At 38.9% G+C, this 27,586-nt stretch overlaps 1 protein-coding gene across 1 annotated transcript in view; it reads right to left on the bottom strand.

Annotated features, from left to right (window-relative positions):
* The window catches only part of LGSN (lengsin, lens protein with glutamine synthetase domain), a 67,717-nt gene that overhangs the window by 14,970 nt on the left and 25,161 nt on the right, over positions 1-27,586 (bottom strand). The window contains exon 3 of the mRNA XM_070801196.1: positions 11,158-11,287. Within this exon, the coding sequence (XP_070657297.1) occupies positions 11,158-11,287 (130 nt within the window). The remainder of the gene's footprint in view (positions 1-11,157; positions 11,288-27,586) is intronic.

The raw sequence follows: 27,586 nt of genomic DNA, 5'->3' as shown, positions 1-27,586 counted from the left end.
AATTTCCTGGATAATTTGATAAGGTTCTGATTAAATCTACAGATTACTTTGGGTAGTATGGCCATTTGCACAAAATGAAGTAGACATGTCTCCAAAGAGACATCCACATGGCCAACAGGCAAATGAAAAGATGCTCAACATCACCAATTATGATTATAATCACCAATTATGGCAAATCAAAAACAGTGAGGTATCATATCACAGCAGTCAGAATATCTATCACCAAAATGTCTACAAATAAATATTTGATAGAGTGTGGAATCTCTTATACTGTTGGTGGGAAAATAATGGGTGGGAAAAAGGGTGCAGCCACTATTGGAAAACTATATGGAAGCTCCTTTAAAAATTAAAAATAGAGCTACCATATGATCCAACAATCATACTCCTGGTCACATATCCAGAAAATATATGAAAGCTTTAATTTGAAAGGATACATGTACCACAGTATTCATAACAGAACTATTTACAATAGTCTAGACAAGGAAAAGAAATGCAAAAAGGCAAAATGGTTGTCTAAGGAAAGCTTACAAATAGCTGTGAATAGAAGAGAAGCTAAGGCAAAGGAGAAAAGGAAAGATATACCCATCTGAATGCAGAGTTCCAAATAATAGCAAGGAGAGATAAGAAAACCTTCCACAGTGATCAATGCAAAGAAATAGAGAACAACAATAGAATGGGAAAGTCTAGAGATCTCTTCAAGAAAATTAGAGATACCAAGGGAACATTTCATGCAAAGATGGGCACAATAAAGGACAGAAATGGTATGGACCTAACAGAAGCAGAAGATATTAAGAAGAGGTGGCAAGGATACACAGAAGAACTATACAAAAAAGATCTTCATGACCCAGATAATCACAATGATGTGATCACTGCCCTAGAGGCAGACATCCTGGAATGTGAAGTCAAGTGGGCCTTAGGAAGCATCACTATGAACAAAGCTAATGGAGGTGATGGAATTCCAGTTGTGCTATTTCAAATCCTGAAAGATGATGCTGTGAAAGTGCTGCACTCAATATGCCAGCAAATTTGGAAAACTCAGCAGTGGCCACAGGACTGGAAAAGGTCAGTTTTCATTCCAATCCCAAAGAAATGCAATGCCAAAGAATGCTCAACCTACCGCACAATTGCACTCATCTTACATGCTAGCAAAGTAATGCTCAAAATTCTTCAAGTCAGGCTTCAACAGTATGTGAGCTGTGAACTGCCAGATGTTCAAGCTGCATTTAGAAAAGGCAGAGAAACCAGAGATCAAATTGCCAACATCTGATGGATCACTGAAACAGCAAGAGAGTTCCAGGAAACATCTATTTCTGCTCTGTTGACTATGCCAAATCCTTTGACTGTTTGGACCAAAACAAACTCTGGAAAATTATAAAAGAGATGGGAATGCCAGACCACCTTACCTGCCTCTTGAGAAATCTGTATGCAGGTCAGGAAGCAGCAGTTAGAACTGGACATGGAACAACAGACTCGTTCCAGATTGGGAATGGAGTACGTCAAGGCTGTATATTGTCACCTGCTTATTTTATGTGCAGAGTACCTCATTAGAAATACTAGGCTGGATGAAGCACAAGCTAGAGTCAAGATTGCTGGGAGAAATATCAATAACCTCAGATATGCAGATGACACCACCCTTATGGCAGAAAGTGAAGAACTAAAGAGCCTCTTGACAAAAGTGAAAGAGGAGAGTGAAAATGTTGGTTTAAAACTCAGCATTCAGAAAAGTAAGATTGTGGCATCTAGTCCTATCACTTCATGGCAAATACATGTGGAAACCGTAAGAGACTTTATTTTGGGGGGCTCCAAAATCACTGCAGATGGTGACTACAGCCATGAAATTAAAAGACACTTGTTCCTTGGAATAAAATTTATGACCAACCTAGACAGCATATTAAAAAGCAGACATTGCTTTGCAAACAAAAGTCCATCTAGTCAAAGCTATGGTTTTTCCAGTAGTCATGTATGTATGTGAGAGTTGGACTATAAAGAAAGCTGAGTGCCAAAGAACTCAGCTTTATGCTTTTGAACTGTGGTGTTGGAGAAGACTCTTGAGAGTCCCTTGGACTGCAAGGAGATCCAACAAGTCTATCCTAAAGGAAATCAATCCTGAATATTCATTGGAAGGACTGATACTGAAGCTGAAACTTCAATACTTTAGCCACCCGATGTGAAGAAGTGACTCATTTGAAAAGACCCTGATGCTGGGAAAGATTGAAGGGGGTTGGGGGAGAAGGGGACGACAGGCGATGAGATGGCTGGATGGCATCACCAACTCGATGGACGTGAGTTTGAGTGAACTCTGGGAGTTGGTGATGGACAGGGAGGCCTGGCGTGCTGTAGTCCATGGAGTTTCAAAGAGTTGGACACAACTGAGTGACTGAACTGAACTGAGCTGAGTCATGGAAACAACACAAATGCCCATTAATGTATGACTAGCTTAAGAAATGGAAAAGGCAATGGCACCCAACTCCAGTACTCTTGCCTGGAAAATCCCATGGAGGAGCCTGGTAGGCTGCAGTCCATGGGGTCACAAAAAGTTGGACACGACTGAGCAACTTCCCTTTCAGGCATTGGAGAAGGAAATGGCAACCCACTCCAGTATTCTTGCCTGGAGAATCCCAGTGATGGGGGACCCTGGTGGGCTGCCGTCTATGGGGTCACACAGAGTCAGACACGACTGAAGTGACTTAGCAGCAGCAGCTTAAGAAAGTGTGGTATATGTTGTTGTTTGTTTCTTATTTGCAAAGTTATGTCCAACTCTTTTTTGACCCCCTGGACTGTAGCCTGCCAGGGTCATCTCTTCCTGGGATTTCCCAGGCAAGAATACTGGAATGAATGGGTTTCCACTTCTTTCCCCATGGGATCTTCCCAACCCAGAGATCAAGCCCATGTCTCCTGCACTGGCAGGTGGATTCTTTACCACTGAGCCACAAGGGAAACCCCCAAAGCTTTGCTTTGTTGTTTAGTCACTAAGTCATATCTGACTCTTTTGGGACACTATAGACTGTATCAACAAGGCTCTTCTGTTCATGAGTGTTTGCAGGCAAGAATACTGGAGTGGGATAAATACAGTGGAATATTTGTTACTGTTGTTCAGTCACTCAGTTGCAACTCTTTGTAATCCCATGGACTGTAGCACTCCAGGATTATCTGTCCTTCACTATCTGGTGGAGTTTCCTCAAATTCATGTTCAATGATGCCATCCAGTCATCTCATCCTCTGTCACCCCCTTCTCCTCCTGCCCTAAATCTTTCCCAGCATCATGGTCTTTTTCAATGAGTCAGATCTTCGCATCAAGTGGCCAAATTATTGGAGCTTCAGTTTCAGCATCAGTCCTTCTAATGAGTATTCAGGATTTATTTCCTTTAGGATTGACTGGTTTAATCTCCTTGCTTCCCAAAGGACTCTCAAGAATCTTCTCCAGCAACACAGTTTGAAAGCTTAAATACTTTGGTGCTCAGCCTTCTTTATGGTCCAAATATCACATCCATACTTGACCTTTGCTACCAGAGTGATGTCTCTGCTTTTTAACAGTGTCTAGGTTTGTCATAGCTTTTCTTCCAAAGAGCAAAAGTCTTTTAATTTCATGGCTTCAGTCACCATCCGTAGTGATGTTGGAGCCCAAGAATATAAAGTCTGTCACTTTTTCACTTTTACCCCATCTATTTGCCATGCAGTGATGGGACTAGATACTATGATCTGAGCTTTTTGAATATTGAGTTTTAGGCCAGCTTTTTCATTTTCCTCTTTCACCTTTGTCAAGAGGCTCTTCACTTCTTCTTCACTATCTGCCATAAGGGTGGTGTCACCTGCATATCTGAAGTTATTGGTATTTCTTCCAGCAATCTTGATTCCAGTATGAGATTTATCCAGCCCATTATATTGCATGATGTACTCTGCATATGTTAAATAAGCAGACTGACAATATACAACCTTGATGGACTCCTTTCCCAATTTTGAACCAGTCCATGATTCCATATCTTGTTCTAATTGTTGCTTCCTGACCTGAATACAAGCTTCTCAGGAGACAGGTAAGGAGGTCTGGTATTTTAATTTTAAAAAAAAATTTCCACAGCTTGTTGTGACCCACACAGTCAAAGGCTTTGATGTAGTCACTGAAGCAGAAGTAGATGTTTCTCTGAAATTCTCTTGATTTTTCTGTTATCTGAAGTATGTTGGCAATTTGATCTCTGGTTCCTCTGTCTTTTCTAAATCCATCTTGTAGATATGGAAGTTCTCAATTCACGTACTGTTGAAGCCTAACTTGAACGATTTTGAGCTTTACCTTGCTAGCATGTGAAATGAGTGTAATGGTGCAGTAGTTTGAATATTCTTTGGCATTGCCCTTCTTTGGGATTGGAATGAAAACTGATCTCTTCCAGTCTGGTTTCCACTGCTGAGTTTTCCAAATTTGCAGGCATATCGAGTGCAGCACTTTCACAGCATCATCATTAGGATTTGAAATAGCTCAGCTATTTCATCAACTCCGACTCCACTAGCTTTGTTCATGGTGATGCTTCCTAAGACACACTTGACTTTGCACTCCAGGATGTCTGGCTCTAGATAAGTGATCACACCATCGTGGTTATCTGGGTCATTGCGAACTTTTTTGTATAGTTTTGTGTATTCTTGCCACTTCTTTTTAATATCTTCTACTTCCATTAGGTCCATATCATTTCTGTCTTTTATTGTGCCCATCTTTGCATGAAATGTTCCATTGGTAGCTCTAGATTTTCTTGAACAATCTCTAGTCTTTCCATTCTATTGTTTTTCCTTTATTTCTTTGCAATGGTCAGTTAAGAAGGCTTTTAAATCTCTTCTTCTTATTATTTGGAATTCTGCATTCAAATGGGTATATCTTTTTCTTTTCTCTTTTGCATTTTGTTTCGTTCCTTTTCTCAGCTATTTGTAAGGCCTCCTCAGACAACAATTTTCTCTTGTGTCATTTCTTTTTCTTGGGAATGGTTCTGATCACCATCTCCTATACAATGTTACAAGCCTCCACCCATAGTTCTTCTGGCACTCTGTTTACCTGATCTAATCCCTTGAATCCATTTGTCACTTCAACTGTATAATCATAAGGGATTTGATTTAGGTCGTATCTGAATGACCTAAATAGGTGGTTTCCCTACTGTTTCAATTTAAGTCTGAATTTGGCAATAAGGAGTTCATGATCTGAGCTGCAGTTAGCTCCCAGTCTTATTTTGCTGACTGTGTAGAGCTTCTACATCTTTGGCTGCAAAGAATATAATCAATCTGATTTCAGTATTGACCATCTGGTGATGTCCATGTGTAAAGTCATCCCTTGTGTTTTTTGAAGAAAGTGTTTGCCATGACCACTGCATTTTCTTGACAAAACTCTGTTAGCCTTTGATCTGCTTCATTTTGTACTCCAAGGCCAAACTTGCCTATTACTACAGGTATCTTTTGACTTCCTACATTTGCATTTCAATCCCCTATGATGTAAAGGACATTTTTTTTTTTTTTTTTTTTGGTGTTTGTTCTAGAGGGTCTTGTAGGTCTTCAAGAACCATTCCATTTCAGCATCATTGGTTGAAGCATAGACTTGGATTACTGTTATAATGAATGGTCTGCCTTGGAAATGAACTGAGATCCTTCTGTCATTTTTGAGATTGCACCCAAGTACTGCATTTTGGATCTCTTGTTGACTGTGAGGGCTTTTCCATTTCTTCTAAGTGATTCTTGACCACAGTAGTAGATGTATTGGTCATCTGAATTAAATTCACCAATTCCCATCCATTTTAGTTCACTGATTTCTAAAATTTTGATTCACTCTTGCTATCTTCTGTTTGACTACTTCCAATTTTCCTTGATTCATGGACCTAACATTCCAGGTTCTTTGCAACATTGCTTTTTACAGAATCAGACTTTACTTTCACCATCAGATATATTCACAACTGGGAATTGTGGATGCTTGCTTTGGCTCAGCCTCTATTCCTTATGGAGCTATTTCCCTACTCTTCTTCAGTAGCATATTGGACACCTACTGACATCTTTCATATCTTTGTGTCATATCTTTTTGTTTTTCATAGTATTCATGGGATTCTCAAAGCAAGAATGCTGAAGAGGTTTGCCATTCCCTTCTCCAGGGCACCACATTTTGTCAGAACTCTTCATTTTTACCCATTCGTCTTGGGTGGCCCTACATGGCATAGCTCATAGTTTCATTGAGTTACACAAATCTGTGATGCATATGATCATTTTGGTTAGTTTTCTCTGACTGTGGTTTTCATTCTCTCTGCCCTCTCATGGATGAGGATAAGAGGCTTTTAGAAGCTTCTTGATGAGAAGGACTGGCTGTGGGAAAAACTGGGTCTTGTTCTGGTAGGCAGAGGGTCTTGTTCTGGTAGGCAGAGGGTCTTGTTCTGGTAGGCCATGCTCAGTGAATCATTCATCCAATTTTCTGCTTATTGGTGGGGTTGTCCTCTTCCTGTAGCTTGATCTGACCAAAAGACATGCCAGCACACTATGCTTCCCAGGAATACTGCTGCCAGTGTACCTGACCCTGAAGCAGGCCACTGTCAACCCACACCTCCACTGGAGACTCCCAAACACTCACAGGCAAATCTGGCTCAGTCTCTTGTAGGTTCATTGCTCTTTTCTCTTAGGTCCTGGTGCACACAAGGTTTTGTTTGTACCCTCCAATAGTCTCTGTTTCTTCAGTCCTGTGGAAGTTCTGTAATCAAATCCTGCTGACCTTCACATCAGATTCCCTTGGTATTCTTAGTCCTTTGCTGGATTCCCAGGTTAGGAAGTCTGTGGTGGGGCCTAGAACTTTTGCAACAGTGTGAGAACTTCTTTGGTATTTTTCTGCAATTTGTGGGTTGCCCACCTGGTGGCTTTATGGTGGGGCTAGTGGCAACCTCCTCCAAGAGGACTTATGCCACACGCCACTCCTCCCAGGACTCCTGAAGCCAGTGCCTGTGGCCCCACAGCAGGCCACTGCTGTCCCATGCCTCTGAAGGAGACCTTCAAACACTCACAGGCAGGCCTGGTTCAGTCTCTTGTGGTTACTGCTCCTGTCCCTGGGTCCTGGTGTACACAAAGTTTTGTCTGTGCCCTCCAAGTGTCTCTGGAAAGTATTACTGGTATATGAGTAGGTTGGTACAAATGTAATTGTGGGTCTGGACCACGAATTTTAAATCATTATAACTAAACTCAAACACATCTTTATTAATCAAAGTAGGAACCATTACAATCAACACATTTTTGTCAATGAGAAATAAGTTTGTTTATTCCTGTAGTGCAAAAGCCCATGCTTTGGGATTCGATGAATTCTTGCAAAGCATTTTCTGCTTCTTATGGATTGTGGAAGCATTTTACCTTCAAAAAGTTGTTGAGATGCTTGAAGAAGTAGTAGTCAGTTGGCAAGAGGTAAGGTGAATATGGTGGATGAGGCAAAACTTCGTAACCTAATTCATCTAACTTTTGAAGCAGTGGTTATATGATGTGCATTAGGGTGTTGGCATGGAGAAGAATTGGGGCCTTTCTGTTGACCAATTCTGGCTTCAGGAGTTTCAATTTTTGGTGCATCTCATTGATTTGCTGAGCATACTTCTCAGATATAATGGTTTTGCCAGGATTTGTTAAGCTGTAGTAGGTCATCTCAGCAGCACATTTTTTGCTGTGAGTTTTGCTTTGGGAAGTGCACTGGAGCTTCTTTTCTGTCCAATTGCTAACCTGGTCATCACTGACTGTCATATAAAATCCACTTTTCACCTCACATCACAATCTGATCGAGAAATGATTCATTGTATTTGTGTAGAATAAGAGAAGAGGACACTTCAAAAGATGATTTGTTTTTATTTTCAGTCAGCTCACTTATTGAGCTTTTCCACCTTTCCAATTTGCTTCAAATCCTGAATGAAGCAAATGGTCAAACTTGAGTTCTTTGAAAAATTCTTGTCTAGTTTTAAGAGGATCAGCTTCCATGACTTCTCTCAATTCACCGTTGTCAAGTTCAGATGACTGGCCACTATGCCCCTCATATTCAAGGCTCTCATCTCCTTTGTAAAACTAATTGAACCACTACTGCACAATACGTTCATTTGCAGTTTCTGGACAAAATAAGTTGATGCTGCAAGTTGTTTCTGCTGCTTTATGACCCATTTTGCACTTGAATAAGAAAATCTCTTGAATTTGCTTTTTGTGTAACATCATTTCCATAGTCTAAAATGAATATAAAATACACAACAAGTAATGTCATTAACAAAAAAAAAGTGCATTAAAATGTATAACATAACCACATTTATTTAAGAATGTATTCCAACATCAAACAGCAAAGTTCAACACTGTCAAAACCGCGATTACTTTTGCACCAACCATATATATATACATATATATGCACTGCTGCTGCTGCTAAGTCGCTTCAGTCGTGTCCAACTCTGTGTGACACTATAGACGGAAGCCCACAAGGCTCCTCTATCCCTGGGATTCTCCAGGCAAGAACACTGGAGTGGGTTGCCATTTCCTTCTCCAGTGCATTAAAGTGAAATGTGAAAGTGAAGTCACCCAGTCGTATCCGACTCTTCACGACCCCATGGACTGCAGCCCACCAGGCTCTGCTGTCCATGGGATTTTCCAGGCAAGAGTACTGGAGTGGGTTGCCATTGCCTTCTCCGAAATATATATATACACATATATGGACACACACACACACACACACACACACACACAGTGAAATATTACTCAGCCAAAAAAAAAAAAAATATTGCTATCTGCAGAAACATGTATGGACCTAGAGATCATCCTACTGAGTGAAGTAAATCAAAGATATCTATCTATATATATCTATATATCTATATCTATATATATATCTATCACTTATACATGGAATCTAAGAAAATAAGATGTATCTATATATAAAACACAAACACCCTTATGTTTTCTGTAGTAGACTTATGGTATTCATAGAAACAAACTTTTGGCTACCAAAGGGGAAAGGGAGAGTGGGAAGGGAAAAAAAAATAGGAGTATGGGATTAACAGACATATATGTGTGTGTTAAGTCTCTTCAGTTGTGTCTGACTCTTTGCGATCCCATGACTATAGCCTGCCAGGCTCCTCTGTCCATGAGATTCTCAAGGCAAGAATACTGGAGTGAGTTGTCATGTCCTTCTTCAGATAGATACATATCACTATATATAAAATATGTAAGCAACAAGGACTTACTATATAACACAGGGAACAATATTCAGTATCTTGTAATAAACTATAATGGAAAATAATTTGAAAAACTGTATATATGTACCACAGCTTTCTTATCCATTCATCTGCTGATGGGCATCTAGGTTGCTTCCATGTCCTGGCTATTATAAACAGTGCTGCGATGAACATTGGGGTACACATGTCTCTTTCCCTTCTGGTTTCTTCAGTGTGTATGCCCAGCAGTGGGATTGCTGGATCATAAGGCAGTTCTATTTCCAGTTTTTTAAGGAATCTCCACACTGTTCTCCATAGTAGCTGTACTAGTTTGCATTCCCACCAACAGTGTAAGAGAGTTCCCTTTTCTCCACACCCTCTCCAGCATTTATTGCTTGTAGACTTATGGATTGCAGCCATTCTGACTGGCGTGAAATGGTACCTCATAGTGGTTTTGATTTGCATTTCTCTGATAATGAGTGATGTTGAGCATCTTTTCATGTGTTTGTTAGCCATCTATATGTCTTTGGAGAAAAGTCTATTTAGTTCTTTGGCCCATGGAGTATTACTCAGCCATTAAAAAGAATACATTTGAATCAGTTCTAATGAGATGGATGAAACTGGAACCTATTATACAGAGTGAAGTAAGCCGGAAAGAAAAACACCAGTACAGTATACTAACGCATATATATGGAATTTAGAAAAATGGTAACAATAACCCTGTGTACAAGACAGCAAAAGAGACACTGATGTATAGATCAGTCTTATGGACTCTGTGGGAGAGGGAGAGGGTGGGGAGATTTGGGAGAATAGCATTGAAACCTGTATAATATCATGTATGAAACGAGTCGCCAGTCCAGGTTCGATGCATGGTACTGGATGCTTGGGGCTGGTGCATTGGGACGACCCAGAGGGAGGGGAGGGGAGGGAGGAGGGAGGAGGGTTCAGGATGGGGAATGCGGGTATGCCTGTGGCGGATTCATTTCGATATTTGGCAAAACTAATACAATATTGTAAAGATTAAAAATAAAATAAAATTAAAAAAAAAACAAAAAAAAGAGAGAAAAACTGTATATAACTGAGTCACTTTTTTATATACCTGAAACTAACACAATATTGTAAATCAACTATATTTACAATTTTAAAAAAGTAAGAAAAGTGTTAAAACATGTAGAAATTGTTTTCAACTGTCTTTCAATATGATATAAAGAAGAATACTTAAGAAAATAATTTATTTCTAGGCAGTGACATATCAAGTAAGGGGCCATGGGGGTAGTTCATCCTAGTTGTAAGCCATATGGCGATGCATTGTCTGTAAAGAATTTAAAAAGAGTAATAAACTCTACAAAAGTTTGACTGCATTTTATTGTTGTTATGCACTGACCATTCTTACTGCCCCTGCCTTAGAACACTGCTGCTGCTGCTAAGTCACTTCAGTCGTGTCCGACTCTGTGCGACCCCATAGACGGCAGCCCACCAGGCTCCCCCGTCCCTGGAATTCTCCAGGCAAGAATACTGGAGTGGGTTGCCATTTCCTTCTCCACCTTAGAACACTACTGTTCCTGAATTGAGAGTGCTGTCCAAACTAACTCCTAGTTTCAATGCTGTTTCAAATTCACTGGAGTCTAGTTGGAATTCCAAAATGTGGTATGAAAACATGACCCCCTCCTTTACTGTGGCCTCCCTCAGTAATGATCTTTGCACTCATTCTCAGAGAAGAAATATGCTCTCTTTTTACTCATATGTTCCTTCGGTTCTCTCTTTTCCCTACTACTATTATTTTAGTTCTATCTCCCTTTAAATTCTAAATATTTTTATTATTTTATATATTTATACTGTAAACATATATGTTCATCTTTTATGTTGCCTATGTAGGAGTAAGTTTTATTTAATTTTTTGCTTCCCCTATAGAAAAAAAAAAAAGTTCTATGAAAAAGAGACCAGATAGAGATTGTCTTTGATAACATATTCTTGAGGGATTATAATGGCAAGATACCTTTTGAGTTGGATATATCCATTTCTCCTACTTCAGTTGAAAAAATATGTAGTTTAGTGACTTTCTCTCTTGTCCTCATCAATTTACTCACACTGCTGGCCTTAGTCTCATTACCTTCATCTCTTGTGTCCTAAAATAATTAATAAACAAAAAGTCAAATTATAGATTGCACATGCAATTAAATATGGGTATAAGGGGAAAAAATGATTGGATAGCCAAATATAAAAGTGACTATAGAGACTTTTACAACAAGGTAAATTTTGTTGTTTCCACATCTACTTGAATAATTCAAAATTAAGATGCTCAACATTGTGCTGACAAGATGGATTTTATTTATCTTCTTTATATTTGGTACAGAAAAGATCATGAAATAAATGAAAGTGTTGCCCAACTAGTCAAGATTTTCTATCATTATTTTTTACTCTGGGATATTTTATATTATTTTTTTTCCTTAAGTAATTTCACCAAACCCATTTTAGCTAAAAAGCTCTCTTTTATAATTTTTCTCTCTTTTTAGAATCTCTAATGTTTTTGACCATAAGTATTCTCTTCTCCTTACCCTCATCCTAATGGCATCAATATTTATTGAATGCTTTGAAAAAGCACATGCTTTTGTACAATGCTATTTTGTGACTGTTTTATATATGTAAAACAATGTCATGCTCAAAGTGTTTTATAGCTTGGAGAAGCCCAAAGAAAAACATTTTAAAACAAAATAACCTAACTTCAACACCCTAGGCATAATCTTTGACAGGATCCTTTGACAGAGTTGTCAAGAGCTATTCTCCATAGGGAGCTGGACACTGAGGCAGGGCTGCAGAGGCAGAGCTTTGATGTCTCTGCCTCATCAGCAGACAGAATCATCCCTACAGTCTTGGGACTCAGCTGAAATAAATAAGAATATATCTTTTTCTTTTTTACTCTATTTTTAATTGGAGGATAATTGCTTTACAATATTGTGTTAGTTTCTGCCATACATAAACATGAATCAGCCATAGGCATACATATGTCCCCTTCCCTCTTGAGCTTCCCTCCCACCTCCCATTCCATTCCACCCCTTTAGGTCATTACAGACCACCAGGTCTGAGTTTCCTGCATCATACAGCTAAATAAATATATTTTAAAACTTAAAAGTTGATGTTGACTTTCTCAATTATCCCCTTGATTTTTAATCCACTGAAATAATTTCTAAAAGAATCAACCATTTTTATGTAGAAGGCTAGATACTTTATGCACATCATAATGTACCAACTACAGATTCTGCCATGTTAAATTTTGTTTAGGTGTCATTACTTCTACCAAGTCAATTCTTATATATTTTTTTTTTAAATGAAGTATAATTTACTTACAATATTATGTTAGGTTCAGGTGTACAACATTCAATATTTTTATAACACATAATCCATACAAAGTTACTATAAAATATTGACTATATTTCTTGTGCGGCACATCATATCCTTGTAGCTTATTTAGTAGTTTGTACCACTTAATCATCTACTAGTATTTCACCCATCCCTCCCCACTTCTCCCCACTTTGGTAGGTTGTTCTCTGTATCTGTGAGTCTGTTTCTGTTTTGTTGTATTTATTCATTTGTTTTTTTAAAATCCCCATGTAAGAGAAACTATATAGTACTTGTCTTAATCCAACTTATTTCACTAAGGATAATATGGCATATATACACAATGGAATATTATCAGCCATAAAAATGAAGTTTTGCCATTTTCAACAACTTGAATAAATCTGGAGAGAATTATGATAACACTGCTATTTTACATTTTTTTTTAAACAAACTCCTCATTGTGGTTTGAGGAGAGAATGTCAGTGTCAAAAATCTATATTCTAAAATGTTTTGAGCCATTTTCTCTTGAAGAGAATGAAGAGCCATTTCTGAAGTTTCCATATCTGAAGGCAAGTTACAAATATGTCTAGGGTTGTTGCTGGTGAACATCTTTACCATTGTCAATTATATCAATTAATCTCTAAATGTTAAAACAGGAAAAATGAATTTAAATTTTTGTGTCTATGTGTAGTTATGATATATTGTTATTATTGTTATGTTTTTAAAAAGATATGCTTCATAGGATAAAGTATGTGATTTTAAAGTCTCATATTTTAGAAAATTGTGGTATTTCACTGCAGATGATCTTATATTGGATTATGTGCTATTTATTATTAGATATAGCCATTTATTTTTTTCTAGTAGTTTATAATTTTATTCAAATACTTGTGCAAATTTTCCCTACAGACTTTGGATAATATTCTGACGTGATATACTAGACTTGCTGCTGCTACTGCTGCTGCTAAGTTGCTTCAGTCGTGTCCAACTCTGTGCGACTCCCTGGCAGCCCACCAGGCTCCGCCATCCCTGGGATTCTCCAAGCAAGAACACTGGAGTGGGTTGCCATTTCCTTCTCCAGTGCCTGAAAGTGAAAAGTGAAAGTGAAGTCGCTCAGTGGTGTCCAACTCTTAGCGACCCCATGGACTGCAGCCCACCAGGCTCATCCGTCCATTGGATTTTCCAGGCAAGAGTACTGGAATGGGGTGCCATTGCCTTGTATGTATTCACCACTTCTAAAGTTGCATTGCCAGAAATATACATTATATAATTATAATTTTGGTAAATGTTTTTATATATTCACATCTCTGGTTATTTCAGAGAAGTCTTATTTAGAAAATTACATACAAAGGGGGCTTCCCTTCTAGCTCAGTTGGTAATCTGCCTGCAATGCAGGAGACCCAGGTTTGATCCCTGGGTTGGGAAAATCCCCTGGAGAAGGAAATGGCAACCCACTCCAGTATCCTTGCCTGGAAAATCTCATGGACACAGGAGACTGGTGGGCTGCAGTACATGGGGTCAGAAATAGTCTGGCACAACTGAGTGACTAACACTTACTTACTAGGCTAGTTACATAAGTATCAAAGGAAACTGAGTAGGCTAACTTTAGTATTAGTTTGATCCATTAGGGATCCTCTCACATACAGATTGAAGGAATCAAATGAAACAAACCTTAAGATTTCTTTCAGCTTCAAATTCTAATCGCAACTAAATAACAATGTGCTAAAATTGAGCACTCTGTCAGGCGCATGTCCTCAGCAAAACCTTCAGGGAGGCAGAATCTCCATCTTATAAATGAGAAAAGTGAGATCCTGAAAAACTTGTCCAAAGCAATGGAAGTGAGTTGCAAGGAGACAGTACAGACAGGTCTTCTGGTTTCCAAAATGCCAACCTGCTTCCTAAATGCCAGAGACTGAAGCCCAGAGAAAGTTTATTTTAGTAATATTCACCTGCCTTTATACAAACCAGACCAAAAAGGGGAATTTATTAGGAGAAAAACAAGGACAATTTATCCAGTTCCTAGCCTGAAAATTTCACCAATAAAACCCCTGGACTCCAAAATAAATGCTCTCTCTCTCTCTCTCTCTCTTTTTTTTTTCAAATTAAGAATACATTTAATTCAGGACTTTGATTTTCTCTTATATACAAAAATGATCATTTCTATAATAGCTCAGACAAATTTTGTGGATCCCAGGTTTACCCCACCTCTAGTAAAGTATTTTTATTCTCTTTTACTTCTTAACTACATTTAGTTACAATGTGAATGTTTCAGTAAAAACTGTACTAGGCAAGATTCATGTGATTTGAGTCCTAATTTTGCCTTTTCTACTAAGTACAAGTCCTCTGGAACCTTAGCATTTTCATGTAAACACTGTTATAAGTACAATCATACCCTGAAAGTATATAACATTTAATAAGTATTTTCATAATAAAAAATTAATATTTTGCATCTAATTAAATACAACAACTTTCAGGGAACATTTATTATTACCTACGTTTTGCCAATGCATAAACAGATTCACTATGATTAAAGCTTGGGGGAGCTTCCTACATCACCATAGCAGACAGTCAAACTAGATGAAATTCCACTTCTATTTTATAAGATTATCTGTGTGATTCATAAAAATTTGTTCACTCAACTTGTTCAATTACATATTCTTTTACAATTATACTGTGTTTTAATAACTCTTTCCTGAATGAAGATTAAAATCATCTTAAGTCACTATCAGCTTAAGTTTCACTAATCCAAACAATAAGGACTATGGGTAAGGCAAAATCAAAGATGTAAAAATAAATAAAACATGGTCTTTTTCCTAAAGAATATTACAATCTAGTATAGACAATAAAGTGTTGTTATGGAAGACTTCCATGTTATAAAGAAAGTGATAGAGTTAGGCTATTCTAGTTCCAAGATAGCAGACTCAGTGCTAGGCAAGGAACAAAGAGACACAGTGGGTTGAATGGTGAACACCCGAGCTGACATCAGTCCAAAGAAGGAGCCAATATGTGGCTCTGGCCAAGAGTTGCCATCACAAAATATGGCCCGCATGATGCCAGTTTTCCAAATTTTCAAGGAATGCCAGAAATCTGGATTTTTACTAGAAATTTTATGATTTTTTTTAAATGTTGGCAATCAATTTAAAGTATAAAGTAGATGGTAAAGAAGAAAAGTTCCTAGGTCCCATACACACCGATCTCAAAAACACTGGAATGATGTTTAGAATATGCAGCAGTACTAGACATTCTGGGCACAATGATAGTAACAGGAATCACCCATTTTTTCCTCAACAGTGATGGCTAATACACTACTGAGAGATGATAATCAAGATATTTATCCATTAATACAGGCAATAAAGGGCTTCCCTGGTGGCTCAGTGGTAAAGAACCTGCCTGCAATGTGGGAACTGCAGGAGATGCAGGTTCAATCCTTGGGTCAGGAAGATTCCCTGGAGGGGGTCATAGCAACCCATTCCAATTCTCATTCTGTGAGAATCCCATGGACACAGGAACCTGGTGAGCTACAGTCTATAGGCTTGCAAAGAGTCAAACATGACTGAAGTGACTTAACATGCATAAATAATAAAAATAACATAATTTTATTTTACTTACTATGTGTCAAGCTCTTCTAAATGCTCTGCCTTTAGTCTCAAACAACTTCCCAAGATAGATACATTATCATCTCCATTTTAGAGATGAGTAAAACTGAGTTAAATAAAGATTAATTAGCCCCAAATCACACAACTAGTAGATGACAGAGATAGGATTCAAACCCAGGCAATTGGCTCAAGAGCACATGGTGCTTAATGCATCCTTAATGAATACTGCCAGTCAGAATGCCCCAGAATAATTACTGGGGTGCTGGGAAGTCAGGGCAGGGTTTTAGAGGGTGCCTGAAGAACCAGATATTAACTTTTCAGTGGAGAGATTCAGTGGAGAGATTAAACAGTAGGACAGTTAGAGAAGTTTAGAGGCTTGGGAGACCTTCAAGGGATTCTTGTCAGCAGCTTCTTATCAACCTGTCTGGAAATGTTTATCAAGTAGCTGGAATTATAGGTGTAGCTGACAATCTATGCTGTTACTGTGAACTGTGACTTAGGTCCCAAACTTGGATTGGTAGTCAGAAAGCACCTAGCTTCACTAGGAATCAAAAGTTCGGAAGCTAGATGGAGCTCTAGCTCCAATAACATCTCTGGGCTTAAAGGTTACTCGGATTGGAACTACAATGGGTTTTTTTCCTTTGGTAACATTGGCTCTTAGTGGACCAGCGGAGGCTCTTATGCTGGTGTAGTGATGCTTGGAAGGAATATCTCAGTTTTATGTTTGTATCAGTCTTACTGTGGTCAGGAATATACTCAGGGTCGTGCACAGGTACTCAGGTGACAAATGTTTCCCCCAGTGGTCTTAGCTTGGGAAGCATTCCAGAAGGTTACTCTGATTGCACCCTGGGTGGCATCAGAGGCAAGCAAGGTTTTAATGGTGAAGAGCTGGACTTCAGTTTGGGATGCCATCAGGTCTACCCCTGGTGCATCCCCACCCCTTTTTGGTGGTAGAACCGGGAAGGATGAGTATGACACCTGCGTCAGTAAGGGACAGACAAAGTCCGACCAGGAAAGACAAGCTTTTGGTGTAAAGTCTGTCTACACCCCCATATAGAGCAGGGAAGGACGCCTCCAGTAGAAAGATGGTGCTGGTCGCTTTTTTCCCCTCTCTTACAGATGGGAGCTAACAATTCCAGCCTCACTCCTTTGAACTGTATCCTGAAAATCTGGGATAGATTTGATCCTCAGGGCTTAAAGAAGACATACCTGGTCTTCTTATGTGATACTGCATGGCTGCTGTACCCACTGGAGGACGGCTAATGGTGGCCAGTTGTAGGGTCTTTTAAGTATAATACTGTTTTACAATTAGACTGGTTCTGTAGAAAACAAGGGAAATAGGTCGAAGTAGCATATGTGTTGCCCTTTTTCTCTCTGAAAAATATGCCAGACTTATGTCCTAAGGGTATATATTTGGGTGTGAAACCTTCAACTCCCTCCTGTCCTCCTACTTTGCCCCAGTAACCAGGGCTCCAAACTGAGCAATCTGAAAGCCAGAGACCACCCCCCCTGCCCCCCACCAAGAAGGGTTGCCTTGGTTTCAGTGGAAACCCAAACTGAGATTCAAACTGCACATGTAGAGGTTCGAACAACTCCTGTCTCAGTACTACCTCAGACTACTCTGGTTTCAATAGAGACTCAGACCATTGAAGTAAGAGATGAAATGGAGGACAGGAGACAAAGAGATTAAGAAAAGCAGGTTTCTCCAATCTACCCCCGGGATCATATGCACAGAGCAGCCAGAGAGACTGAGGAACAGCTACACAAGCTGTTGCCTCTTCATGAAACACCCCCAGGAGAAATAATCAGTCTATGAGAGTTAATAAGCCTTTTTCTTACCAAGAAATACAAAGAATCAAGGAGGATCTGGGAGACTATTTAAAGGACCCAGAAAAATATATTGGAACTTTTAAAGGTGTTACTCTGCTGTATGACCTTACTTGGAAGGATGTGATGTATATATTGGGGCAAACGCTGATTCCCAATTCAAAGAGTTGACTTTTGGGAAAAGCGGTTGTTTATGGAGATGAATGACTTGGTAATGAATCAGTAGGGAAGAGGAGGACAAGATAACCGCCCTCCATACTAGAAATCAGGCAGTCCCAACTACAGAACCAGACTGGGACTATAACACAGGTAAAGGAAGATGGGATCAGAGTAATTTTGTTAGATGGATTCTTGAAGGACTCAGGCAGGCATGGTCTAAGCTTCTAAACTATGACAAATTGGCAAATATAGAACAGGAGGAGAAGGAAGCTCCTGGTAAGTTCCTAGATAGACTGAGAGAAGCCCTTTGCAGATTAACTGAAACTGATCCTGAAAGTGAAGAGGGAAAAGTGATCTTAAAGGTAGATTTCTCACTCAGTTGACTCCAGATATCTGCTGTAAACTATTAAAATGGGTGTATGGACCAAATCAGCCTTTAGATAATCTGTTCCAACTGGCTTAGACAGTCTATTATGGTAGGGAATATGAGGAAAAGAAAGAAAGGCAGAGAAAGACAAAGGAACACGCGGAAGCCTTCACAATGGCTATGAAAACCGTTCTTAAACAGCCTGGGAAAAATGTCCAGAGGGAGCCAGGTGAAAAGGGATGGGCTTGCTATTATTGTGGAAAGGAGGGGCACCTCAAGCGGGATTGCCCTCAGGCATCTAGCTGCCCCTGGTTCCATGTCTGGTATGCAAAGGACCACACTGGAAGAGAGACTGCCCCCAGAGGCATAGGTCTCAGGGGTCAGACTCTCAAGACAATCAGAACTGAAGGTGCCTGGGGGTCCCCACAGAAGCTCCAGTCCTAATTACACCTGAGGAATCCCAGGTATTAATAACTGTGGGGGGCCAATCCATCGATTTCCTTTTAGATACTGGGGCAACTTACTCTGTGCTTACTGAAGCCCCTGGCCCACTTTCTTCCCAATCCGCTTCTGTAATGGGACTGTCTGGATGAGCCAAAAGGTATTATTTCAGTTATTCTTTATGTTGTAACTGGGATTCTGAGCTATTTTCACATGAGTTTCGGATCGTGCCAGAATCTCCCTCACCCCTTTTGGGGAGGGATATACTGAGCAAGGCCCATGCCTCTGTTTTCACGAATATGGAGCCCTCCCTTTTTCTCCCTTTAGTTGAACAAAATGTAAATCCTAGAGTATGGGCTGATGGAAAATCTGTGGGTCGAGCACAAAATACTATTCCTATAGTTGTCAAGCTCAAAGTTATTTCCACATAAGAAGCAGTATCCACTGACACCTGAGGTTAAGGAAGGGTTAAAGCCCATCGTTGAAATTTTAAAGGAGCAGGGACTATTAGTTCCCTGTAACGGTCCATGCAACACTCCTATTTTGGGTATAAAGAAACCAAAAGGTAAATGGGGACTAGTACAAGATTTATGAATAATAAATAAGGCTGTAATTCCTGTACATCCAATGGTGCCTAATTCTCATACTCTTGTCTGAAATTCCTGAACGAGCCAAATATTTCTCAGTAATTGATTTGAAAGATGTCTTCTACTCAGTGTTTTTGGTGGAGGAAAGTCAATTTTTATTTGCTTTTGAAGACCCTACACAGCCAGCTTCTCAGTTAACCTGGACAGTTTTGCCCCAGGGATTTCATGAAAGTCCTCACTTATTTGGACAAAGTTTGTCACCGGATCTACAAAACTTTAATAGCTCTAAAGTGGTGGTGTTACAATATGTAGATGATATTTTCCTCTGTGCTGAGACAGAGGAGACTTGTTCATGAGCCTCAGTAGATTTCTTAAACTTTCTGGCAGGCTGTGGTTACAAGACATCAAGAGAAAGGCTCAGCTTTGTCAACAATCTGTTAGATATCTGAGCTTAATCATATCAGAAGGGACTAGGGCCATAGGCCCTCAGAGAATTAAACCTATACTAAATCATCCCGTACCTATGACTTTAAGACAATTGAGAGGATTTTGGGGAATCACAGGCTATTGTCGCATTTGGATTCCGGGTTATGGGGAACTTGCCCGGCCTTTATATAAACTTATAGCTGAAACTCAGCAGGCCCAAACCGACAAACTGGTTTTGTCTCCAGATACTCAAAAGGCTTTTAAAGTTCTCAGACTGACCTCCTGCAAGCTCCCACTTTGAGCTTGCCCACAGGGTCAGAATTTAATTTGTTTGTCACTGAAAGAAAAGGTATGGCCTTGGGAGTTTTGACACAGGCCCGGGGGCCTCACCAGTAACCTATTGCTTATCTAAGCAGAGAATTAGATGTAATTTCACGTGGGTGGCCCCACTGCCTAAGTGTAATTGGGCAGCAGCTTTATTAGTACCTGAAGCTTTAAAAATAATTAATGAACAAAACCTTACTGTATTGACTTCTCATGATGTGAGTGAAATCTTATTTTATAAGGTTAGTATTTGGATGACAGACAATAGGCTTCTTAAATATCAGTCATTGTTGTTAGAAGGACCAGTAACTAAGCTTAAAGTTTGTGGAAATTAAATCCGGCCACTTTCTTGGGTCTAGCCTTTACTCACAGCTTTATATTTTCAGAGCTTCCAGAAAAGCCTGCTAATTTACCCCACCTTAAAACTTGGTGGGCAAGGTCTATATTTCACTGGTATGATTATTTGGCTGCAGTGTTTGTTCCCTCTTTGGGAACTACAGATGTTATGCTACGAGTGGAGGCTTTGACTAATTTTACTCAACAGGCATTACAATATTCTCAAAAAGCTATTTCAGCTCTTAAAGCTGAACAAGTACAAATTAGAAAGGTGGTTTTACAAAACAGATTGACTTTAGATATTCTGACAGCTGTGCAAGGAGGAACTTGTGCCATTATTCATACCCAATGTTGTACATATGTAACTGATATGAGCACTAATGTTACTCATTTTACTAAACACATGAACAAGATGATTGGGGCTATGGATACTCCTGAAGCCTCAATTGCCTCACTTTGGGAGATGTTAGCTAGTTCCTCATGGTGGAAGACTATTTTAATTACAGTAATTCTGATTGTTTTGTTTTTGTTGTTTGCTCCCTGCATCTGTAACTGTATAACTGGATTTGTTTCTAGTCACATGAAAGCTTTTAAGTTACAAATGGTTGCTCAAACTTCTGCTACTGCTGCAGCTTCTTCCAACTATTACTTGGGGCCCCTTGATCAGAAATCCTCAGTATGAGGGTTAGGAGAATATGTTGCTTCACCAATTTAGGGACAATGCCCCTTGTCAGCTCAGAAGCAGGTATGGAACGAGAACAACACCCCTTTTCCATAGGCAACATAATTCTCCTAAAAGAAATGGGGGGAATGAGAGGGTAACAGGCAGAAAGGCCAGGGGTCTCCAAATGGAGGAAATAGGCTGCAAGTGTCAGACAATTTTATCTCTCTTAAGCAGCAGGAGGAAACAAACTAGCGATATTTATTTCCTTCTCTATACAAATTTAAAAGGAGGTTTCTCTTAAAACACTGTGTACATATGGAGTATTACTCAGCCATTAAAAAGAATACATTTGAATCAGTTCTAATGAGGTGGATGAAACTGGAGCCTATTATACAGAGTGAAGTAAGCCAGAAGGAAAAACATAAATACAGTATACTAACGCATATATATGGAATTTAGAAAGATGGTAACAATAACCCGGTGTACGAGACAGCAAAAGAGACACTGATGTATAGAACAGTCTTATGGACTCTGTGGGAGAGGGAGAGGGTGGGAAGATGTGGGAGAATGGCAGTGAAACATGTAAAATATCATGTAGGAAACGAGTTGCCAGTCCAGGTTCGATGCATGATGCTGGATGCTTGGGGCTGGTGCAGTGGGACGGCCCAGAGGGATGGTATGGGGAGGGAGGAGGGAGGAGGGTTCGGGATGGGGAACACATGTATACCTGTGGCGGATTCATTTTGATATTTGGCAAAACTAATACAAATATGTAAAGTTTAAAAATAAAATAAAATTGGAAGTATAAAAAAAAAAAAAAAAAACACTGTGTTGCCATAATGACATCTGGTTTTACCTGAAGTTAACTATTCTCAAACCTTGAGTTAATCAATGCATTTTTCTTATATAAATGTTTGTCTTAAGCTATGTTAACGTACTATGCATTTACCCCAGACTCTGTCTTCAAGTTGGTTCTGCCTAATGGCTCAGAACCTACTTGACAAACCAGTATGTTATACTCAGATATTGTTCCCCTAATCTACGTAAATGGAACTATTTGTATGGAAATCTGCCCTTCTACAAGATTCAACTCAATCGTTTTATAGCCCAGGATGAATTGTCTAGTGCCAAGATTATCCCAAAATACATCTTAGGGATGAGGGGCCTGGTGCCATTCTGAGTTTTAAGACATTTATTTCTTTCATTAACAGACTGCTAGTGACTATTTAACATCCAGCTGAAGACTAGCAGGTGGATACTCTTTCTTCTCCCTCCTGATGTCTATGTCAGAAGCTTTCTCTATCTCCTTTATACTTTAATAAAACTTTATTACACAAAAGGTCTGAGTGATCAAGCCTCATCTCTCGCCCTGGATTGAATTCTTCTCTTCCAGAGGCCAAGAATCCCAGCATCTTCGTGGGTCATCAACAACCTTTCAGGTCACTCAGGTTTTGTTGGCAGAAGTTTTCTTATAGTGAAAATGGACAGAGAAAGCTTGTGACACAAACATCAGAAGGGGGATGGAGAGTGCCCCACACACTAGTCTTGTCTTATCAAGGCCTTACATACTTTTACTAGACCCCCTCCCACAAGGAGGGGGTCTAGTAAAAATGTGTCTTAAATTAACAAGATTAGAACTAACAATAAAAAGGTCTTACCAAACCCACTCCCACAACATATATCTTAAGATAACAAGATAAGGCAGAAGGCTCTTGTAAGAAAGAGAAACATGTCATCAAGCAAGATACATTGCTATATAATCAATAGTACAGAGCTTAAGGAAAAACATAGCTTTGAGCAAGATGAGTTGTTTAGTTGTGTAGTAATTAGCTCTGGGCTTAAAGGAAATGATTTCTTAAGTGACTAAGATAAAAGAATGTAGAAAAAAAAAAAAGAACATTTGTCCCATTCTCCGAGTCCTGGATCCCTTTCTCCTCCTGAAGGCTCCAGACCCCTTTCTCCTCTTCAAGGGCCCGGGACTCCTTCTTACTTGAGGGCCCCAGACTCCTTATCAACCTATTTAAGAATTAGCTCTCTCATTACCCCCTTTTTCTTTTAGAAGAATAGGGCTGCTGAGGGGAAAGTGGTGTCACTCTCATTCTATAGGTACTTCCTGCTGGCCAAGGGCATAGGCCCTAAATTGTTGCGGCAGCATATTTTCCTTACTCTTATATTGAGGGTCTCTGATCCAGGGTCCTCAAATAATAGTTGGCAGAGGTTGTGGCATTTGTATCAGCTTGAACAACCATTTGTAACCTAAAAGTTTTTGTGTAGCTAGAAACAAATCCAGCTGCACAGTTACAGATATAGGGATGGAACAAACAGCAGAAACAAAAAAACATAATTAAAATGAAAAGTTACATTATCTCCATAGTTATACCAGTTCATTTTAGGATTATTAGATGTCATTAGACTAAGAAGAGGTGTTATATATGATTGTTGTTGGTGAAGGTATTTGCAGAGTTAAAGAAAGTTTTTTCCTTGAAGCAGAGAAACCCACCATGTGAAGCCTTCAATTGACGAGGAGCAGAGCTCTCTGCAGACCCAGCAATTAAACTTATTGTGGAGGCTGGGTCAGGAGTCACCTCCAGAGTTCTTGTAATGTCTGTTGAAAGGCTGAGAGCTGAGTCACCTAGTTAGTTAATTCTTGGGCTTCAAAATCTATGTTATTATCTGCTTATGTGTGCAAAAACAGTCTGCCTTAGAGAGAGTTCAAAAGGAGACAGTTCCTTTTTCTCAGGGGCAGTTTGAGCCCTCATTAAAGTTATAGGTAAAACTTTACACCTCCCAGAATAATGGCAATAAAAGCAAAAATAAACAAATGGAACCTAAGTAAACTTAAAAGCTTTTGCATAACAAAGGAAACTATAAGCAAGGTGAAAGGACAGCCTTCAGAATGGGAGAAAATAATAGCAAATGAAGCAACTGATGAATTAATCTCAAAAATATATGAGCAACCCATGCAGCTCAATTCCAGGAAAATAAGCAACCCAATAAAAAAGTGGGCCAAAGAACTACACAGACATTTCTCCAAAGAAGATACACAGATGGCTAACAAACACATGAAAAGATGCTCAACATTACTCATTATCAGAGAAATGCAAATCAAAACCACAATGAGGTACCATCTCACGCCAGTCAGAATGGCTGCTATCAAAAAGTCTACAAACAAATGCTGGAGAGGAAAAGAGGAACAAAGGAACCCTCATACATTGTTGGTGGGAATGCAAACTAGTACAGCCACTATGGAGAACAGTGTGGAGATTCCTTAAAAAACTGGAAATAGAACTGCCATATGATCCAGTAATCCCACTGCTGGGCATACACACTAAGGAAACCAGAACTGAAAGAGACACATGTATCCCAATGTTCATCGCATCACTGTTTACAATAGCCAGAACATGGGAGCAACCTAGATGACCATTGGCAGACGAATGGATAAGAAAGCTGTGGTACATATACACAATGGAATATTACTCAGCTATTAAAAAGAATGCATTTGAATCAAAACTGGAGCCTATTATACAGAGCAAAGTAAAGTCAGAAAGAAAAATGCATATATATGGAATTTAGAAAGATGGTAATGATGACCCTATATGTGAGACAGCAAAAGATACACAAATGTAAAGAACAGACTTTTGGACTCTGTGGGAGAAGGCGAGGGTGGGATGATTCGAAAAATGGCATTGAAACATTATCATATGTGAAACAGATTGCCAGTCCAGGTTCGATGAATGAGACATGGTGCTCCAGGCTGGTGCACTGGGATGACCCTGAGGGATGGGATGGGGAGGGAGGTGGGAGGGGTTCAGGATGGGGAACACATGTACACCCATGGCTGATTCATGTCATTATATGGCAAAAACCACTACAATATAGTAAAGTAAGTAGCCTCCAATTAAAATAAATAAATTAATTAAAAAAGAAAACAAATAGCAAAATAACAGAAAAAAGATTATTATTATTTTATTTATTATCATTATTATTATTACAAGGTTATTACAAGATATCCACTATAGTTCCCTGTGTTATATAGTAAAACTTTGTTGCTTGTTGCATATCTATATTTTTTAAAATTAGAAATCTATCATCGTATTCATACCAAGTCAAACAAGTGGAATCAAAATGTCATAAATTTTTTAGTTAGGCAAAAATTCATAAGTTTTCTAAAATATATACATTATACATATGTGCCAGTGCCAAGTCACTTCAGTCATGTCTGACTCTTTGTGACCCTGTGGACTGTAGCCCACCAGGATCCTCTGTCCATGGGATTCACCAGGCAAGAATACTAGAATAGGTTACCATTTCCTTCTCCATATATATATATATAAGCTTATATATATATATAAGCTTTTCTAATATGCTTGACAAAGGCTTGAGAAAGAACATAAAAAAAAAGAAATGGAGATATTGGAAAACATAAACTAAATGAAATGGGAGCACTGAATATGAAATAGGAAAACTGAAACAAATTAGATAAAAGTAAAATATTTTCATGTAGTCCAGTTGTTTTATAAGTATGGCTGCTCATTAGAAATATATTTGGAGCTCTGGGAAAAAAAAAGAATGAAAAGAAAAGCAATACCTGGGCATTTATATTTTTTCATGGTATGGGGAGGGAGATGGGTCAGGATGGGGAATACGTGTACACCTGTGGTGGATTCATGTCGATGTATGGCAAAACCAATACAATATTGTAAAGTAATTAGCCTCCAATTATAATAAATAAATTTATATTAAAAAATAAAAAAATTTCAAGATAATTCTGATATGCATCTGGATTTTAAAAAGTGATTACTGGGTGTTTTTTTTTTTTAATTAAATGGTAGTTTTGGTGATATAGAGCTCTATTAACTTTCTGTTGACAAATCTTGATACAATGGTATTAAGTGAGAGTGTGTGTGTTGGTCTCTCAGTCGTGTCCAACTCTTTGTGACTCCACAGACTGTAACCTTCCAGGCCTCTGTGTCGATGTGATTCTCCAGGCAAGAGTACTGGAGTGGATCGAATAGTTACGTAATCACAATAATAAAATATGCTTAACAATTTTCCACAATCAATAGGTAGACAAAAGATAAAAGATAATTACAATTGCAAGCTATAATGAAAATATGATTAACTTAACAATATAAAATAATTACATATGATTGGGGGGGGTTAAGCAGAGTGATGTAAGTAGAAGTGCATACATGTACATGTTTTCATCCAGACATGTACATGTACATGTACATGTCTTTTCATCCAAAGACAGCCAGTCTATGTCTTTTGGTTGGTTCATTTAATCTATTTACATTTAAGGTAATTATCAATATGTATGGGTTTGAGAGTTGAACCATGAAAAAGGCTGAAGGCCAAAGAATTGATGCTTCCAAACTGGTGTTGGAGAAGACTCTTGAGAGTCGCTTGGACAGCAAGACCAAACCAGTCAATCCTAAAGGAAATCAACCCTGAATATTCATGGAAAGGCCTGATGCTAAAGCTGAAGCTCCAATAGTTTGGCCACTTGATGGGAAGGTGGACTCATTGGAAAAGACATTTTCCAATGGGAAATGTTTGAGGGCAGGAGGAAAAGGAGGTGATAGAGGATGAGATGGTTAGATGGCATCATTGATGCAATGGACATGAATTTGAGCAAACTCCAAGAAATGGTGAAAGACAGGGAAGCCTGGCATGCTGCAGTCCATGATATCACAGAGTCTGACACATCTGAGCAATTGAACAAGAACAATGATCCTATTACCATTTTTAAAATTGTTATGAGTTTATTTTCTGTAGGTCTTTCCCTTCTCTTGTGTTTCCTATCTAGAGATTTTTTTTTTCTCTCACTCTTTTTTTTTTTTTTTTTAGCATTTGTTGTAAAGCTGGTTTGGTGGTGCTGAATTCTCTTAACTTTCACTTATCTGGAAAGCTTTTGATTTTCCCATCAAATCTGAATGAGTCTTCCCAGGTAGAGTGTTCTTGGTTGTAGGTTCTTACCTTTCATAATTTTAAATATATCATTCAATTCCCTTCTGGCTTGTAGAGTTTCTGTTGAGAAATCAGCAGATAGCCTGATGGGAGTTCCCTTGTATGTTGTCATTTTTCTCTTGTTGCTTTTAATATTTTATCTTTATCTTTAATTTTTGTCAGGTTGATTACTATGTGGCTCAATGTGTTCCTCCTTGGGTTTATCCTGCCTGGGACTCTCTGTGCTTCCTGGACTTCATTGACTGTTTCCTTTTCAATGTTAGGGAAGTTTTCAGCTATTATCTCTTCAAATATTTTCTCAGGTCCTTTCTCTCTCTCTTCTGTTTCTGGGACCTGTATAATGCGAATGTTGTTGCATTTAATGTTGTCCCAAATGTCTCTTAGGCTGTCTTAAT

This window comes from Bos indicus, chromosome 2, assembly GCF_029378745.1.
Source record: "Bos indicus isolate NIAB-ARS_2022 breed Sahiwal x Tharparkar chromosome 2, NIAB-ARS_B.indTharparkar_mat_pri_1.0, whole genome shotgun sequence".
In the NCBI taxonomy this organism is placed as follows: Eukaryota; Metazoa; Chordata; class Mammalia; order Artiodactyla; family Bovidae; genus Bos; species Bos indicus.
This window is presented reverse-complemented; position numbering and strand designations above follow the sequence as displayed.